At 56.0% G+C, this 17,004-nt stretch overlaps 1 protein-coding gene across 4 annotated transcripts in view; it reads right to left on the reverse strand.

Annotated features, from left to right (window-relative positions):
- Positions 1-17,004, reverse strand: part of RIMBP2 (RIMS binding protein 2) — a 96,398-nt gene that overhangs the window by 37,712 nt on the left and 41,682 nt on the right. For all 4 annotated transcript variants that reach the window (XM_030887439.2, XM_045296821.1, XM_045296822.1 and 1 more), the window contains exons 3-4: positions 12,290-12,409; positions 3,274-3,378 (exon numbers count right to left, since the gene is read on the reverse strand). In XM_030887439.2, the coding sequence (XP_030743299.1) occupies positions 3,274-3,375 (102 nt within the window). In that variant the 5' untranslated portion in view covers positions 3,376-3,378; positions 12,290-12,409. The remainder of the gene's footprint in view (positions 1-3,273; positions 3,379-12,289; positions 12,410-17,004) is intronic.

Here is a 17,004-nt window from a genome sequence, read left to right on the forward strand (position 1 = left end):
CCTTAAGCCAAGCTCACCGCCATTGAGTCAGTGCTGGTTCACAGCACCCCTGTGGGTTCCCAAAACTGTAGCTGTTCACAGAGTGGAAAGCCCAGTCTTTCTCCCAAGAGCTGCTGGTGGTTTTGAACTGCCGGCCATGCAGAGGAGCCACCACAGGAGGTGAGGACAGGCAGTAGTAAAACGACAATGTTTCCTGACATTACATGTTCTGTTTGGTGACCACCATTGCATTGTTCCCATTGTGTCCAACCACGGCACTGTCCGATGCCACAACTTCCAGCCACAAAAAGCCCGCTTCAAAGGCCGAGCAGGCAAACAGAGCCGCTCCCCAGTCTCCCAGGGTGGGGACCATGCAGGAGCCACAGCCAGGGGGGTGGGTCCTTATTCAAGATGCACTGAGTGTCGGTCATGCGACCCCGAGCTGCTGACTCTTGGCGACCCTGCGTGGCAGGAGCGCAAGCACCTCCCAGGGTCTCCAAGGCTGAGACCCTCAGGGACCGGGTCTCTGTGTCTCCTCCCTCAAAGTCGCCGGTGGGCTCCATCCACTGACCTCGTAGTTAGTGGCTGAGCACCTCACTACAGCATCTCTGGTGGGCTGCTCCTCCACCCAGCTGACCACTAACCAGCTGGGGTCTCTCAACACTGGAATCTCACCACCGCCCTGCGATCTACAACGATGGCTGGGCAGCTGCCACGTGGAGGGCTGGTCACCAACATCTGTTGCCAGGGCAAGTGACCTGGTCAGCTCAGCAACCACAGCCCAATGGCCATCCGCTGGGAATACCAAATGCAACTATGGACTGGCTCCAAAGAGCCCGCCAGCCTCACTCTGCTCAGCCCTCTGCTTCCAACGTTAAAAACTCTACGCTGCTAGGAAATGGCCACACTAGCATCTGCTAGTCTTTCCTCTGCACCCTCCCTGCTGCCCGCTGACACCTCGGCATCAAGGTGCCCACAGTAGAAATGGCCAACCGAGGGCACAGATGCACACACACTGACCCAGTGCTCACAGAGAAATCTGGACCCTACACACACACACCACCACCACCACCCGCCCACCCACCCCCGTCCCAGTGCTCAGTCAGCGGCTCTGGGTTCCTAGAGAAATCTGGGTCCTGCAAACAGACAGACACACATCACACACACACATTCCGCTCACCCCCACCCCCCACCAGGGCCTGCACTGGGCAAGCTTGAAGCGTATGCCGGCTTATCTGTCCTACAGCTCTGCCTGGGACAGAGCTTCCGGAATTGCAGGGCCGACGGTTGAATCACTGGCACCACCTGACCGTGGAAAGCAGCCCTTCCACAGGCTCTGGGAGATAAGGAACAATGCCCACCGCTGTCTCGCCAATATCCCCCACGGATAACATCTCACGAGAGACAGCAGCTTGGAGCAGCCAGCTTGTTTCGACAGGTGATAAGGCCGGTTTAATGAAATCTGCTGTAATCTACGACCTCGATCACGCCGGGAAGGCGAGCAGGTCCGTGGCCTGAGCGGCAAGTGCTGGCAGGCCGCCTGCTCCCATAAGGATGACAGTCTGGGAAACCCTATGGGCAGCTCCGCTTGGTCCTGCAAGGGAGCTATGGCTGGAATGGACTCCAAGAAGGGAGTGGGTGTGGCTTAGTTTTTTGACTAATGAAAGGTGGGCAGTTCGAACCCACCCAGTGGCACCTCAGCATGAAGCAGCAGCCTCCTTCCACAAGGAACCCCGGTGGCCCACGTGGGGAAGCGCTTGGCTGCTTACCAAAGGTTTTGGCAGTTGGACCACCCCACCCAGTGAGGGCTCAGGAGAAGGCCCGGCCAAACCTCTCCCAGGAAAATCGGCAAAATCCCACTGCTGTCATGTGGTTTCTGACCCAGAGCAACAAAATGTTGGCTGTAACTCTCACTGGAGCAGACAGCCTCATCTTTTTTTCCGGGGGCTGGATGGTGGGCTCGAACTGCCAACTCTGTAGTGAGTAGCCTAATGCCTGCCCTTGAGGGGCATTTCGACTCTGTGGGGTCTCACTGTACTTGGAATTGACCCAGTGGACCACCAGGACTTTCTTCGATGGGGCTGGTGGGCAGATTACTCCTTGAACAAAAGTGATGTGTACTAGTCAAGGGCACTGTGAGCTGGGTACGCGCAGGGATGCCAGCCAGGTGGAGGACTCTGTGCCTCCTGGGGGGCCAGCTGTGCTGTCAGATCCTCCTAGATGGGACCTGGGGGGTGGGGGCAGTGACCTCATCTGGAGACAGGCTTTGCAGGTAGAGTCAGGTCAGCGAGGGTCTACAAAAGGCCACAGCGCCTGTGTGGGGAGTCACAGTCTCAGAAACTCTGTCCTGCAGGGCTCCCTACACGTCAGAATCCACTCGATGGCCGTGGGGTTTGCTTTCATCTCTGCGGCAGGAGCCCCGGTGGTGGCAGCAGTTAAAGCGACCAGCAGCTCCGAGGAGCAGCTTCGAGGAGAAGATGAGGCTGTCTGATCCAGCAAAGACAACAGTGTTGGAGACCCCATGGGCAGCCCGCTGGGCGGTGGGTCCACCCCACGGCCATGGCATGGGACTGGGGCAGGGTGGGTGCTGGTCCAGCTTGAGTGGCTTCTCTTAGAAGATAAGGACAGACAGGAGGACAGCCACCAGGTGCCAGGGGACAGAGGGCATGCCAGCAGCCCGGGGACACCCAGAGCAACCTTTCTAGGCTTCCCCAGGTGGGGGACCACTCGGCCAACACCCAGCCACAGCGGGTCCATTAGCCGAGCTCCTGCCAGGCCTTTCCCACTGCCCCAACTCCCTACGTCCCCCTCCGTGTCTGAGTGAGAGAGGGCGGAGGGGTCATGGGAGCCCACGAGCTCCCCTGGGTGCCACCAAGGGTCCCTGAGTCACCATCCCTCTTTCTGTCCCTCCTTTCTCCTTTCCACAGGGGGTCACTGTTCCCCCTTTCTCCACAGTCTGGCTCACTGATTGACGCCCGCCCGCTGCACCCCTCAGAACAACAAAGGAAGCAGGGCATCTCTTTAGCAGGACACAGCGCCTGGCTCGCATCATGTATCATGGGCACCTGTCTCACCCAATTCCCACCCGCAGCCGCCCCCACTCCATGCACTTTAACATGTGTCGTGAGTGTGGGGGCACCCTCCCTGTGACAAGCACCAGCGTCCTCCTCCGGGGACCAGAGGCCGCATGGGCTGTGCCAGAAAAAACACACATGCTGCTGGGGGCGCTCCTGGCATAAGGGGCTGAGAGGCCCGTCCTGCCCCGTGGCCATGGCCCCGCCCCTGCCCTCTCACCTTCTGCAGCAGCTCGATCTCCTGCTGCTTGGCGCTGAGGACAGCCAGGGCTTGCTCATGCTCCAGCTGCAGATGCTGCCGGCGCTCAGCGGCCTCTCGCATGTGCTACAGGGACAGGGGAGGGTCAGTGATCAGCGGGCTGCTCCCCGCCCAGGCCGGATGGCTGTGGGGAGCGCTGTGCGTTGGCTCTGCATCAGCCCGAGCAGGGGGCCAACGCAGTCGCCACCCCAGCAGCCGTTCCCCTCCCACCCACTCCACCCCGCCACACACACCCAGCGGGTCCTCCCGGCCCCCTCCTCCACCTGTGGATGCACCCTCTTGCCGGGACAGCGGGTGGTGCCAGATGCTTACAAAGATCACCGCCCTTCCCTGGGTTGGAAAAGTCACATTCACCCAAGTGTCTGGGTTTTATTCCAGGTCATTTCTAAGTTACCAAATGCCCACCACTGTGGAGTCCCTGGGGCTTGGTTCAGACTCACAGACCCTGCAGGGAGGGTAGGAGGGCTACCCCTGGGTTTGTGAGACTGAGTCCTCACCTTGGTGGGATTGGACAGCCCACCTTCAGGTTAGCAGACAGGCACTTACCCACTGCACCAGGGAGGCTCTCTGAAGGTACACCCCAAAGCCAAGCCCATGCAGCCCTACAGGGCAGCTGCCCCATTGGGGGATGACTGCCATCTTAGGAAGCAGACTGCCTCATCCTTCTCCAGTGCCAGGCTGCTAAACACAAGGTCAGTGGTTCACACTCACCAGCTGCTCTGAGGGAAAAAGAGGAGGCTGTCTGTTCCAGAAAAGACTGACAGCCTCAGAAACTCTATGAGGCAGCTGTGCTCTGTCTTACAGGGTCACGTGAGTCAGAATCGACTAGATGTCAATAGGTTTATTGTATATGTATGTGTATCTCTGTATGTATGTATATATATATATGTATCTCTGTATGTATGTATATAACTCACTGCAGTCAAGTCGATGCTGACTCAGAGCAACCCTATAGTGGAACCGCCCCGGTGGGTTTCCGAGACTGTCACTCTTGGTGGTGATAGAAGGCCTTATCTATCTCCCAAGGAGTGTGGTGGTTTGAAACTGCTGACCTTTCTGATGGCAGCCTAACGCATAACCACTATGCCACCTAGGTCCCTGTGTCTGCCTATAGGCACACGTACAGACACAGACCCACTGCCATCGAGCCCATCTCACCCCACAGCGACCTTTATGGGCAGAGTAGAAATTCCCTGTTCTTGACTGGAGCCAGCAGCCTCCTGTCTCTCCCTCCCAGCAGCAGATGGGTTTGAACCACTGACCTGGTGGTGAGCAGCCTGTGCTTAGCACACTCCACCACCATAACTCTTACAGGTAAGTGGACACGCATACATATGTACGTGTCATTATTATGATTCGCATTTGAGGATTTGCGTCTTCAGACGTGTGGACCAGGTGCACCCCGTGATTTCCATAAGGAAAAGTAATACAGGAGGGGCCCGGCAGTGGAAGGGGGCACACGGCAGCTCACACTCTTTTCCTGAGGGTTGGCTCCACTCCCTCAGCCACAGGCACTCCTGCCCTGCCGGAGAGGCTGCTGTGGACAGGCAGGAGCGGAAGGAAAGCCTGTTTGTCCTTTTAGAACTCACGTCTCCTGTCTGCCCACTGCTCCACACCCATGCCCAGAGTCCCAGCTGGTGTGCCTTCAAGTGCTCCGCGGAGTGACCTTGGCATCCCCTGCTGTCTCCAGAGAAGAAGCTGGCTGTACAGAAGCTAGGAGCGCTGTGCCTGCACATGAGCAGCTTCACGCCTGAGCCGGTAAGCCCAGCCCGTCAGATCCTGGGGAGCAGGCCCGAGTAAGAGAACCCCACAAACCTGGAGCTGAGCTGTTGGCCCATCACAGGAACCTGCTCAGGGGAGCCAGAACATGCTGGCAGACTAACACCACACACCCTCCCCTCACACATTTGTGCTGCCTCTGAGCCTGGTTCCCCCCACCTCTCTGGTCTCTGAGGCTGACTGCCCACACTCTCCCTGAGCAGGTCAGTTTTGAACCTGGCACACCCCTGGGCAGGACAGCCCTGAGTTTGGTTCTCCCAGACCTCCCTGTTCTCTAAGCCTGGATCCCCTGTCCCCACAGGTCAGCTCTGAGCCTGGCTCCCACAGGCAGGACAACCCTGAGTCTGGCTCTCCTGGACCTCCCTGTTCTCTAAGCCTGGCTCCCCTACCCACCTTGGCCCCAAAGATCAACTTTGAGCCTGGCCCCCACACCCTCCCTGGGCAAGTCAGCTCTGAGCCTGGCTCCCTCAGCCCCCCAGGCAAGAGAGTTGGTATTTCCCACGAAGCCCACTACAAGTCAGACTATCCCTGACCCTGAAGAGCTGTGGTGTCCACTTTGGGTCCAGTCCCTTGGAAGAAAGGCCTGGTGATCTTGCTCTATAAAACCAGCATCTGAAACACCAAGGGACACAGGGCTACCCTGGACCACATGGTGACCATCTGGACTGTTGGCCTGGGCCTCCCAGCTAGACCTGGACCTGGTATGCAGCCAGGATTGTGACCTTCTGCCGCAGATACAAGGTCACCCTTCCCATCGCACAGGGGGCTTCGCAAACTCCCTGGGGAACCCCTATGCGGAAGCCCCTGCTGGCGTGGCTGTGTTTGGCTGCGTGGCGGACAGTCAGGGAGACAGCCTGACAGTGACAGCTGTGGCATGATGACACAGGGCAGTGGCTACATGCATAAAGTCCTAACTGTGCACCCCCACCCTGGGGACACTGTGAGTTCGGCGTGGGGCTGCTCACTGGAAGGTCAGGGGTTCAAACCCACCAGCTCCTCCGAGAGGGGAGATGATGCTGTCTGTTCCCATAAAGGTTGACCACTTTGCACCCACTATGTCAGGCCGCTGTGAGTGGGCGTGGTCTGGCTTTCGCTTTCGTCCTGTCCGTTTGTTATTAACTCTACCTGAGTCTGAGTGGGGAAAGGTCGCCAGTGTGAGTTCAGCCAGAGGTGCCTCGGAGGACAGGCCTGGAGAGTAACCTCTGGCAAATCCAGCACTGGTCACCGCTCTGGTCTGATGCACGGTGGAGGTGTGTAGCAGGGCTCAGGGCTCAGAGCAGCAAGGCCCTTGCTGGAAGCTGCATCTCTGGCCTGCAGCAGAGGCTGGGCACCACCCCAGGTGTCAGATCTCAGGCCAGGCTGCCCTGACCATTGCCCCCAAGCCGCCAACATGGCCGGCTGAACAGCAGACAGCTGCCTAATTACACTATTGTTCCCGCTAATTCCGGGGCTTCTGTTTATCATGGGAGCGGGCACTGCCAAGCCAGCCGTGCGATCTTTATTTAGCGTCGGGAAGGAAGTGATTAGCAGGAGGGGGGCCGTCTTCCTTCCAAGGCTCAGACGGCCCAAGGCTCCCGTGAGTGAGGAAAGGGCCCACAGATGCCTCCATAGGGGTCTAGGCTCACAGTCAAAACAGGCAGCGTGGACAAATCCAAGACCCCCGAAGGGAGATGGCCACAGGCAGCCAAAACTCCCAGCAGACTCCATGGGACCCCCTCCACCTCATTGACCTCACAGAGGGTCCTGAATGGCTGTGATCACCAGGGGGCACAACCAGGCCTTACTTCCGCAGCACCACCATCCAGTGGGTTCAAAGCACCACAGACTCTGATGCATAGCAACCCATACAGATTTTCTCAGACCGTCGCTCTTTATGAGAGCAGAGAGTCCATCCTTCTCCCAGAGTGGCTGGTGGGTTTGAACTGGCAACCCTGCAGTGAACAGTCCAGGGCTTCCCCAATGGCACCCCCAGGACTCCTGATCCCCAAGGTTAGTAAACCCCAATCCAAACCCCACCCCTGCTGCTGGCACATTCAAATTCGTGGAGATCCAGGGTCAGACTGCAACTGCCCTGTGGGCTTCACACTTTCTCCCAAGGAGTGGCTGCTGGACTTGAACTGCCAATCTTTCAGGCAGCAGTAGAGAAGAAATCACTTGTGCCACTGAGAGGTCCACCAGAAAAACACAGATGTCGCTTTGAGGACCAAGGGACACCTGACCCAAGCCATGGTATTTTCAGTGGCCTCATACACGTGTGAAACTTGGACACTGAATAAGGGAGACTGAAGACCTGGGCAAAGACCACTGAAAGTCCCATGGACTGCCTGAGGGACAGACAGAGCTGTCTTGGAAGCACAGCCACAAGGCTCCTTACGAGCAAGTGTGGTGAGTCTTCATCTCACATATTTTGGAAGAGTTTTCAGAAGAGAGCATTCTGTGGAAAAGGACACCATTCTTGGTAAAATAAAGAGACAGCAAAAAAGAGGAAGCCCTTGGACAAGAAGGGCTGACGGAGTGGCCACAACAAGGGCTCAGGCAGAAGGACGATTGTGAGGATGGGGCAGGACCGTCTGTGCTTCATGCCGTTGTCCGTGGGGCACTGAGTTAGAGCCGACTCAGCAGCAATTAATACCATCAGCACCATCTGTCACTGTCCCACCATCCCGTCACCTCTGTATCCCTTTCATCTACCTGCCCTTCATCCATTCCTTATCTACCTATCATTGATCCACCATCCTATTCATTCATCGCCTATCTGCCATCTATTCTTCATCCATCATCCCACCCCTCCTTTATCCACCCACTTATTAATCCACCCACCATCCACCGTCATCTCTATCCAGCATCTACCCACCCCTCATACATCATCTATCATCCATCCACCCTTTGTATATGTCTCCTATAGCCATCCTCCATCTATGCTCCACCCACCCAACCATCATCCATCCATCCTACACAGAGACATAATCTCTCTATCATTATGGAGATGGACTACGACTCGATGTAAAGAGGACTCAGGAAGTCTCACAACTGGACCAATAAGTAACATCGTGATAAATGGAGAAAAGGTTGTAGTTTTCAACGATTCTTGTCTCGCATGGATCAACAATGCTCCGGGAAGCAGCAGTCCAGAGATCAACAGACGTATTGCATTAGGTAAATTAGGTAAATAAACTGCACAAGGCTTTTATAGAGTATTGAAAAAGTAAGAATATTACTTTGAAGACTAAGATGCACCTGACCCAAGCTATGGTATTTTCCATTGCCTCCTACGCACGTGAAAGTTGGACACTGAGTAAGGAAGACCATAGAACAGATGCATTTGAATTGTGGAGCTGGAGATGATTATTCAAAGTACCACAGGCTGCTAAAAGGACAAACAAGTCTGTCTAGGAGGAAGTACATCCAGAGTGCTCCTTAGAGGCAAGGATGGCAAGACTTCACCTTAGTGCTTTGGACATTCTGTCAGGAGAGACCAGCCCCTGAAGAAGGACAACATTTGTAGTCAAGTGGGGAGGCAGCAAAAAAGAGGAAGGCCCTCAACAAGATGGATTGACACAGTGGCTGCAACCATGGGTTCAGGTATAGGAACAATTGTGAGAATGGCACAGGGCCAGGCAGGGTTTTGCTTTGCTGTGCAGAGGGTCGCTATGGGTAGTGACCCAGTTGTTGGCACCTAACAACAACATCCTCCATCTATCTTACACTCATCCATTACCTTTCCTCCATCCATCCATCCTCTACCTATCCATACATGTGTCCATCATCCATCCATCCATCATCCACCCACCCATCCATCATTTATCCTCCAACTATCCATCCTCTATCCATGCATCCATAATCCATCCATCCATCCATCATCTATTCTACATCTTTCCATGCATCCATCCAACCATCCATCATCTATCCTCCATCTATCCATCCTCTATCTATCCATCCATCCATCTCTATGTCATCCATCCATCCACTCATTATCCATCATCCACCCACCCACCTGCATAACTACATACCTGTCATTCATCAACCCCTCTCTCTAGCTCAACTCTCCATCTACAACCCCTTCTCAAATTCCGTCATACACAGTGCACTCCAGGACAGGACCTCACAGCTGACAGGCGCCAGAAATTATGTCAGAGACGCCATCTGTGAGGCTCTACCTGTGGCCAGGTCATCTTTACAGCAGGGATGTCCAACCAGCGGACAACACCCACACGAGCCCACACGTTACCCAGAGATGCAAAATGCCACTTCCCAAGGAAAGCTTGGTGGGACAAGGAGTCCGGGGGTAGGCAAACTGCAGGATCTCCTGGTGTTAGATCAAAGGGGACCTGGGGCCCCTGCCTTGCCTGAGCAGAGAGGTTACTAGAAGAGTGGTTCCCCTCTAAGGAGTTCAACGTCACGCTAGTGCCCACAGAGGAAACAGTGGAGACTTGTGTGAGTGCAGCTTCCTTTAACTCAGCACCAGCTGAGGACGACAGTAACCTGCTGGTGTAGTGGCTATATGCGCGGCTGCTCACCGTAAGGTCAGCACACAGGGGCAGCTCTGCCCTGACCTACAGGGTGGCTCCATCTGGAGAAGGGAGGGGAGCCGCAGACAAGCGGCTGCTTTCATGTCACGTGATTTCCTGTCCCGTGGAGAGAACTAGCACAGCAAAGAGGAGACCAAAATAGACTCTGTGTTGTCCAAGTACCTGAGTTCAGGAGCTCTGGTGGCGACAGGGTAAGCGCTGGGATGCTATTGGAGAGGTCAGTGAACTCACCGGCCAATCCGTGGCAGCAAGGTGAGGACAACTGCTCCCAGGAAGGCTGGCAGCTGTGGAAACCCTGCCGGGCAGTCTCCTCTGCTCCCCAGGGATGGACTCCTCACAGCCAGTGGCTTAGGGAGTCCCTGGGCAGCATCGGAAGGAAGCTCTTGGCTACTAACCAGAAGGTGGGTGATTCAAGTCCACCCAGAGGTGCCTCAGAAGAAAGGCCTGGTGGTCCTGCTCCAAACATCCACGCACCCAAACACTTACGGAGCGCAGTCCCACTGACACACACACGGATCACCATGCATTGGGGTCGACTGGATAGCACCAGTTTCTGCTGGTGTCCATGCTGCCCATGGCCAGTAAGGTCATTTTCCTGAAGACATCATCAGCTAAGCCTCCATCTAACTGCCTGGAAGGGGACACGGCCGGCCAGATCTCTGTCCAGATGCCAGTCTGTCCTGGCAGTCTGTGTGGCCTGCGGGGCTCATGCACCTCTATTAGGGGCTGAGGCACAGAGAGTGCCGGCCCCCCGGCTCTCCCCCCGCCCTGAGAATCACTAGTCTGAGCACCCCACTCAGGGACGCCAACGTGTACCCATCCTGTTTGCCTCCTCTCCATCATCGGATTGTCCCACTCTTGTCTCCCTCTGAGAAGCCCTGGTGGTGCAGCAGGTTAGGTGATGGGCTGCAAAGCACAAAGTCTGCCGTTCAAATCCACCAGCCTCTCCAGGGGAAAAAGATGAGGCTCTCTGCTCTCGTAAAGATTCAGTCTTGGAAACCCACAGGGCACTTCTAACCCCGCCCTGGAGGGCCACTAGGGGTCGGAGGTGACTCGACAGAAGCAGTGTAGGTTTGGGGGGTTTCCTTGTTTGTTTGTTTATTTGTTTGTTTGTTTGGTGGGGGTTCCTTTTAAGAGGAGCCCTGGTGGGGCAGCAGATTACATAATGGTCCACCAACCACAGGGTTAGCAGTTCGAACCCACCAGCTGCTCCAGTGGAAAGATGAGGCTTTCTACTCCTGTAAAGAGCTGCAGTTCTAGCCTGTGCTCAGGGTCCCTCGCTCGACTTGGTTCTGACTTGATGACTCCAAGTCTGGGTTTGTTGACCTTCTGGGTTATTAGGATGTTCTCAGTGTCTGTGTTTTAAGTTCTGTGTCAAGCGTTTGACGCAGAAGTGCCTCAAAAGAAAGATGTGGGGTCTCCCTCGTCTACTCATCCTCCTCCCACAGAACAGCTGGTGGGAGTCCAGCACACCCAGGTTGGAAATCCAGTCACAGATGGCCTTAGAGGCACTTTTTGGTTTGAGGAACATCAGCTGTTGCACAGACCTCTTTAAAGTGCTAGGGGACAAAGCGGGCCCTGTGGGGACGAAGGTGCCCCTGACCCAAGACATGGTGTTTCTCACAGGCATGAGAGAGCTGAACCCTGACCACGGCAGGCAGAGGAGAGTCGCTGGTGAAGAGCTCGGAAAGCACCACGGCTGCCTGCCTGCCTGCCGGGAGCGAGGGAGGGAGGGCAGGCGGGCACACGGTGTGCTCTCGGGAGACATGCAGCCAGAGCACTCCTTGGAATGAGGCTGGGGAGGCCTCATCTCGAGTGCCTTTGCAGTGGTCTCAGAGGGCTCGGTGCCTGGGACAGTAGAGGACCCGCAAAGAGGCGCAGGGCCCAGGGTGAGGTGGACAGACTCACAGGCCATGACAGTAGCTCACGCATAACCAGGGGTGTGGGCACGGCACAGGGGGACCGCTCTTAGTTGGACCCGACGACCCCCTCCCAACAGCACCTAAACACTCCCCCTGCCCCACCCCAGGCATCTGGGGCAATTCTACTGATTTGTGACACACGAGGGATCAGAGTAAAAGCCGTGCTTGACGACAAAGGACTGGGAGTTCTGCTCTGTGCTCAGAGACGGGACTGAGGTGGGGTTGGGGGGTGTCACTTGGCTCTTCTCCAAAAATCCCCCAACGAGAATCCAATCAAAAGAAATTAGCACTGGAAAACAGCTGCAGAGTCCCTTCCTTTATGGCGCGGTCACCGGGCCACCTCAGTAACAGGCTGGCCCATCCAGGAGACCCTGGAGGAGAAAGAACCCAGGCTGGCATTGAGTGGTCCTGTCAGGGAGGCTGGGAGACGCCCAGAGGTCTGACCAACACTGCTGTCGCCGCCACTGTGGACAGCCCTGGCCTCTGGCCTGGGTCAGCCCAGCTCATCCCCAGGGCCCCGCCTTGTCGCCCTCTGCTGCCCAGCCAGAGTCAGAGATCCAAGCCCATGACTGATTTACAGCTGGTTCCCAGACATCTGACTCTGTCACTTACTTACTGCCTGTCCCTGCTGAGACGGCCCACACCACTGGAGCCTGAGTCCCCAGGGCCGCTGGGAAGAGGCCCCACTGCTTTGCCCTGCCCCCGGGGGAGGCTGGCAGACGTGTCGCCACACCAGGGTGCTCCTACCTTTAGGACCTGTTCTAGGTTCTCCAGCTTGGCTTGGCACTGGCGCTCCTCCTGGTGGCCAAATCGCCCCCGTAGTCACTGTGCCAGCGTGTGGGTCAGCCCAGCATGGTCTGTGGTCCACTGCAGAGAGAGAGGAGGGAGAAGGAGCCTGCTGCTGATGTGAGCCAAAGACGTCTGTCCCCAGCCTGTGTGTCTTCTAGCAATCTCCTCCCCGCCTCAAACCCTGTGCTCCACAGGTGGGGCCCCTCCCCTGGACACACACCACGTGACTCTCCAGCCCCTACAACCACTGGGGTTGGCTCAGAACTGGGCACATGACCTGGACCTGGTCAGAGAGCCATTGGCTGGGAAGGGACAAGGACCCCACACATCTCCAGAGACACAGGACTTTGTGTGGGAGTCGGGTGGAGAAGCTGTCAAGGATTTCATTCCACCTGGATCTCTGTCCTTCCATCTCCCACTCTCCCTGAATCCTAGGACCCAGGTGCATTTCAGGACTTCTCCCTAGGACACCTCCCCGAATCCCGGGGCACTGCTGGAGTCACAGGACTAACGGACCAATTCGCTCCTTCAACAAGAGCCCTTCGGTCACTGCTGTGTACTCAGTCTTGAGGTGGCACCAACAGCCAGCGCCCTGAAAACTCACCAGAAAGTAGGGGGTTCCAGTCTACCTAGAGGTGCCTTGTAAGAAAGACCTGATGATCAACTTCCCAAACCAGCCACAGGACACCCTGTGAGCACAGCACTTCTCACACACATGGGCGGGGGTCGGAGAGGCTAGAGTTGACTCCGGAGCAACTGCATGTGTGTGCATAGGCATGTGTGCACGCGTGCGTGTGTACGCGTGTGTGCATGAGCACGTGCACGTGTGTGCTCTAACAATAATCCAGCATCATGCTTGCCCCTCAGGTGTTCACTGGGTCAGGTGTGAGCTGACTTCAGCAGTTCTGGCCTCTGTGCAGAGGGGCCCTTAGAAGGATGTGACAGGCATCAAGGGTGCAGGGTGTAAGCGGCCCCACTCAGTGGCCTTTTACGCCTGTGTGGCAGTGCAAGTCCACCCAGAGTCAGGTGGAAGAAAGGCCTGGAGATCAGCTCCTGAGAAGACCCTGAAGGCCCCGAGAAGCATGCTCCTGGGGTGCCACGAGGCAGCAGACTGGGGTTTTCACTGGCACCCACTGCTGCTGCCACACCCAGACCTGTGAGGACTGTGCGGGGGCCAGGCAGTGTGAACTGTAAGCTGTGAGTGTAAGGGACAGCATTTCAACCAAGAGAAATGCACCCAGAAGTCTCGGAGCCTCACCAACTATGTGAATCATCCAACTGGCTAAAAGGTTGCTTGTCCTACTAATTGCTTAAATGCCTGTGACAATGTATGCACAACGAGCTGCTAGGTCCTGCAGTGACATGGAATCAATGGGACAGCTCCCAAGAGGATTAGGAGCTGGTTCCTGGTTTTCATGGGGAATTCAAAAAGCCCCCAGTCTCAAAACATTGTGAGTAACCACTTTGAGGGCTGAGGTGCATCTGACAAGCCATGTAACTTCCAATCGCCTTGCGTGCATGTGAGAGTCGACCCCTGAATAAGGATGGCGGGAAAGGATGGACGCCTCTGAATGACGGTGCTGGGGAGAACACTGAAAGCACCGCAGGCTACCAGAAGGACAGACAGACCTGCTCTGGACAAAGAATGCTCCTCAGATTGAGGGTGGAGAGACTTGGCTTCAGGTACTTTGGACATGTTGTCAGAAGGGACCAGCCCCTGGAGAAGGGCGTCACGTGAGGTACAGCAGAAGGCAGCGAAGGGAAGGAAGGCCCTCCATGGGATGGGCTGGCACGGGACTCCAACGAGGAGCTCACACAGCGTGGCCCAAGACCGGCAGGGTCTCCTGCCGTACAAAGGCCCGAAACAACCACCGGAGAGGCCGGCGCACACACAGACTCCCTCAAAAAGAAAAAAGCCCATTAAGAAACGGATTTGCTCTTTACTGTGATGGTCATGTAAACAGAGCTGCGCTTGGCACAAATCCCCTCTTCCTCTCACAAGTGACTTGTTAAGTAAATAAACTCGTGAAAGCACAGTAGCTCATTAACGCATTTCCCAAGACAGGTAACCTCACAGAGGGTTGAACAAAACGTGAGTCTAAAAGCATCGGTGAGTCGTCGTGGCAACAGAGAAAAGGACCGGCTAAAAGGAGGGCACCACCCCTCACCCCAAGAGCTGAGCTCCGCTGCAGCATGCCTCCTTGAGGCCTTGGGCGCGAGGAATTGATGAGATAGCCCAGTCACATTTCCATAACAAGTCAACTTGATGGCTCTGCCCATTTAGTGCACAAACCGGAAGACGCTGTGTGATCACAGGCAGCATGTCAGTCACTGGCCTTTCTGCTCAAACTCTTCAAGACCCAGTCCAACTGGTTAGAAAGGTGAGCGACCATCATGTCACGGCTCCAGACCTCGTGCTGTCCTAGGTGCTGAACTCAAGAGGCCAAGAGAGCAGTCTGGGTGGCAAGGTTGGCTATGCATCATGCGAGACCTGCAGTTTGAACCCACCACTCTTTCTTGGGGAGAAAGATGGGGGGCTGTCTGCTCCCTGAAAGATTTACAGCCTTGGAAACCCAAAGGGCCGTCCAGTCCATGCTGTGGGAGCGCTATGAGTTGGAATAAACTCGAAAGCAGTGGGCTTGTTTTTGCCAGAGGACCAAGGAGTTCTGGTGGTGCTGCCGGGTAGGCACTGGACTGCTAACCACAGGGCTGGCGGTTCAAGCTTGCAGTCACTTCGAGGGAGGAGGGCGAAGCTGTCAGCTCCCTTAAAGATTTACAAACCCTGGAAAGCCCTGCTTGGGTCACTCTGAGCAAACCTAACAGCAATTGTGAGGACAGTGCTCCTTCTGTTGCCGTGAGTCAGAACAGACCCAGTGACACCTGAGGGCCACAGCCATGGGGCTACACAGTGGCTCACTGTGGTGCTGGGAGCTGTGCATCTTCCAATAATGTTCATTATTATCCGAGACACAGAGCCACGTTGACCAGATTAACACACATCGTAATGAAGCAAGGAGGGCACTGAAATAGCAAGTATATGCTTCTCCTTTCAAATGCCACGGTTAGATAGGTTTCCCTAGTGTTTCGGGGTAAGGTGAGGAAGAAAGGTGTGACAACCTTTGACAATCAATCGCCCAGGGGTGGCATTGAGCGCTGGTCCAACCACTTGCTCTGGACTTTCTACCCCCACTGGCAAACCCACTGCCGGGAGTCGGTTGCAGCTCATAGAGGCCCTAGTGGAGCTGCTCTGTGGGTTTGTGAGGCCGTCAAACGTTTAGGAGAGTGGATGGCCTCATCGTTCTCTGGGAGTACCTGGTGTGTTTAAGCCCCAACCCTGCGGTGAACAGACCCACACACCCACATACCCACTATACCAGCAGGGATCTCACACCGGCCACTGGGAGGGAGGGGGAGAGCGTCTTGGTGACGTACAGGGTCAGCAAGAAGGAGCCTGAACCTGCCAGGGCACAAGGGGGACACGGGACAGTCACTGAGCCGATTCCTATTTTCAATATGTGTAGGTTGACAGAGGTTGAAGGGCCAAACGGAAGTCAGAGTGGCCAGTGGCAGTCCTGAGGCCTGCCCCCACCCCACCACCGGCACTGACTGCACTGACTGGAGTCAACTGTACTCCAAGAAGGCAGCGGCGCCCTGTCAGCACTCACCCTGGGGAGTGAGGGCTGAATAGAGGCACAGCACAAGGAGGATACTAAGTCCACAAGCAGTACTGCACCATCACAGAAACCTGTCTTCCAGGGCACCAAGGCTGAAGCCGAGGTGTGCGCTCTTCTGGGTGTCGTTCCCGTCCCCCCAGAACCTCCTTCTGGGAGGAATATTGTGCTCCGCTACTGGCGCCTCGCCATGTAGGCACCCTCAGAGGACCCGAATTCTGTTCCTTTTCAACGTCCTTGGAGTTCGGGGATGAAAAGGAGTCTGCAGGGGCAAGATTGGGGCTGCAGGGTGGCTGGGGTCTCCCAGGACAGCCCTTGGCACCCTCGAAGAAGAAGCAGGTGGGTGCACACTCACGGTCGGGGAAACAGATCTTCGGCTTACTTCCTGGGCCTTTCCCTCCCCGTGCAGCTTCCCGTTTCCTTAAGCAACCTCTGATAAGTAATACTATTGTATTAAGTCCACGTTGGGGAATGATAAACCCCTGTGCCTGACCTGTGTCCTCCCAGATGCTCTATCAGGATAACTCCTTTAGGGGTCCTCTCCCCACCCCCACTCCCACCCCCCAAAAAACCCAGTCACTATCACCTCGGCTGAGCTGAGCTCTCTGTCTGGCGTGGAACTGGCTGGCACTCCCTCAGCGTCGCTGTTCTGACCGCACCTTTGTGGGATGAGCCTCACTCAGGAGAAGAGGAGCAGCCCCGCTGCATGTGGGCTGAGTGTTCTTCCCCGACAGGTTTGCTCATCCTCCTGGCAGTCCGCAGCAGCATTTCCCAGATGCCTTGCCCATTCCACGGCCCGGATTCTTCATGCACACGAGGCTTAGCACTGTTAAGATGTCTATTTGAGTCTCTGAGGTTCCTCTCATCCGAGGAACTCAAAAGATCCCACAGAGAACTCGACATAGAGCATGCATCTCACTTCTGGGCAGAGGTAGGAGAGAGAGAGAGAGAGTCTCGCATGCATCTCACTTCTGGGCAGAGGTAGGAGAGAGAGAGAGAGAG

The sequence above is a fragment of the Echinops telfairi genome, unplaced genomic scaffold (assembly GCF_000313985.2).
Source record: "Echinops telfairi isolate 266 unplaced genomic scaffold, ASM31398v2 ScPeMD7_7412;HRSCAF=8450, whole genome shotgun sequence".
NCBI classification, from domain to species: Eukaryota; Metazoa; Chordata; class Mammalia; order Afrosoricida; family Tenrecidae; genus Echinops; species Echinops telfairi.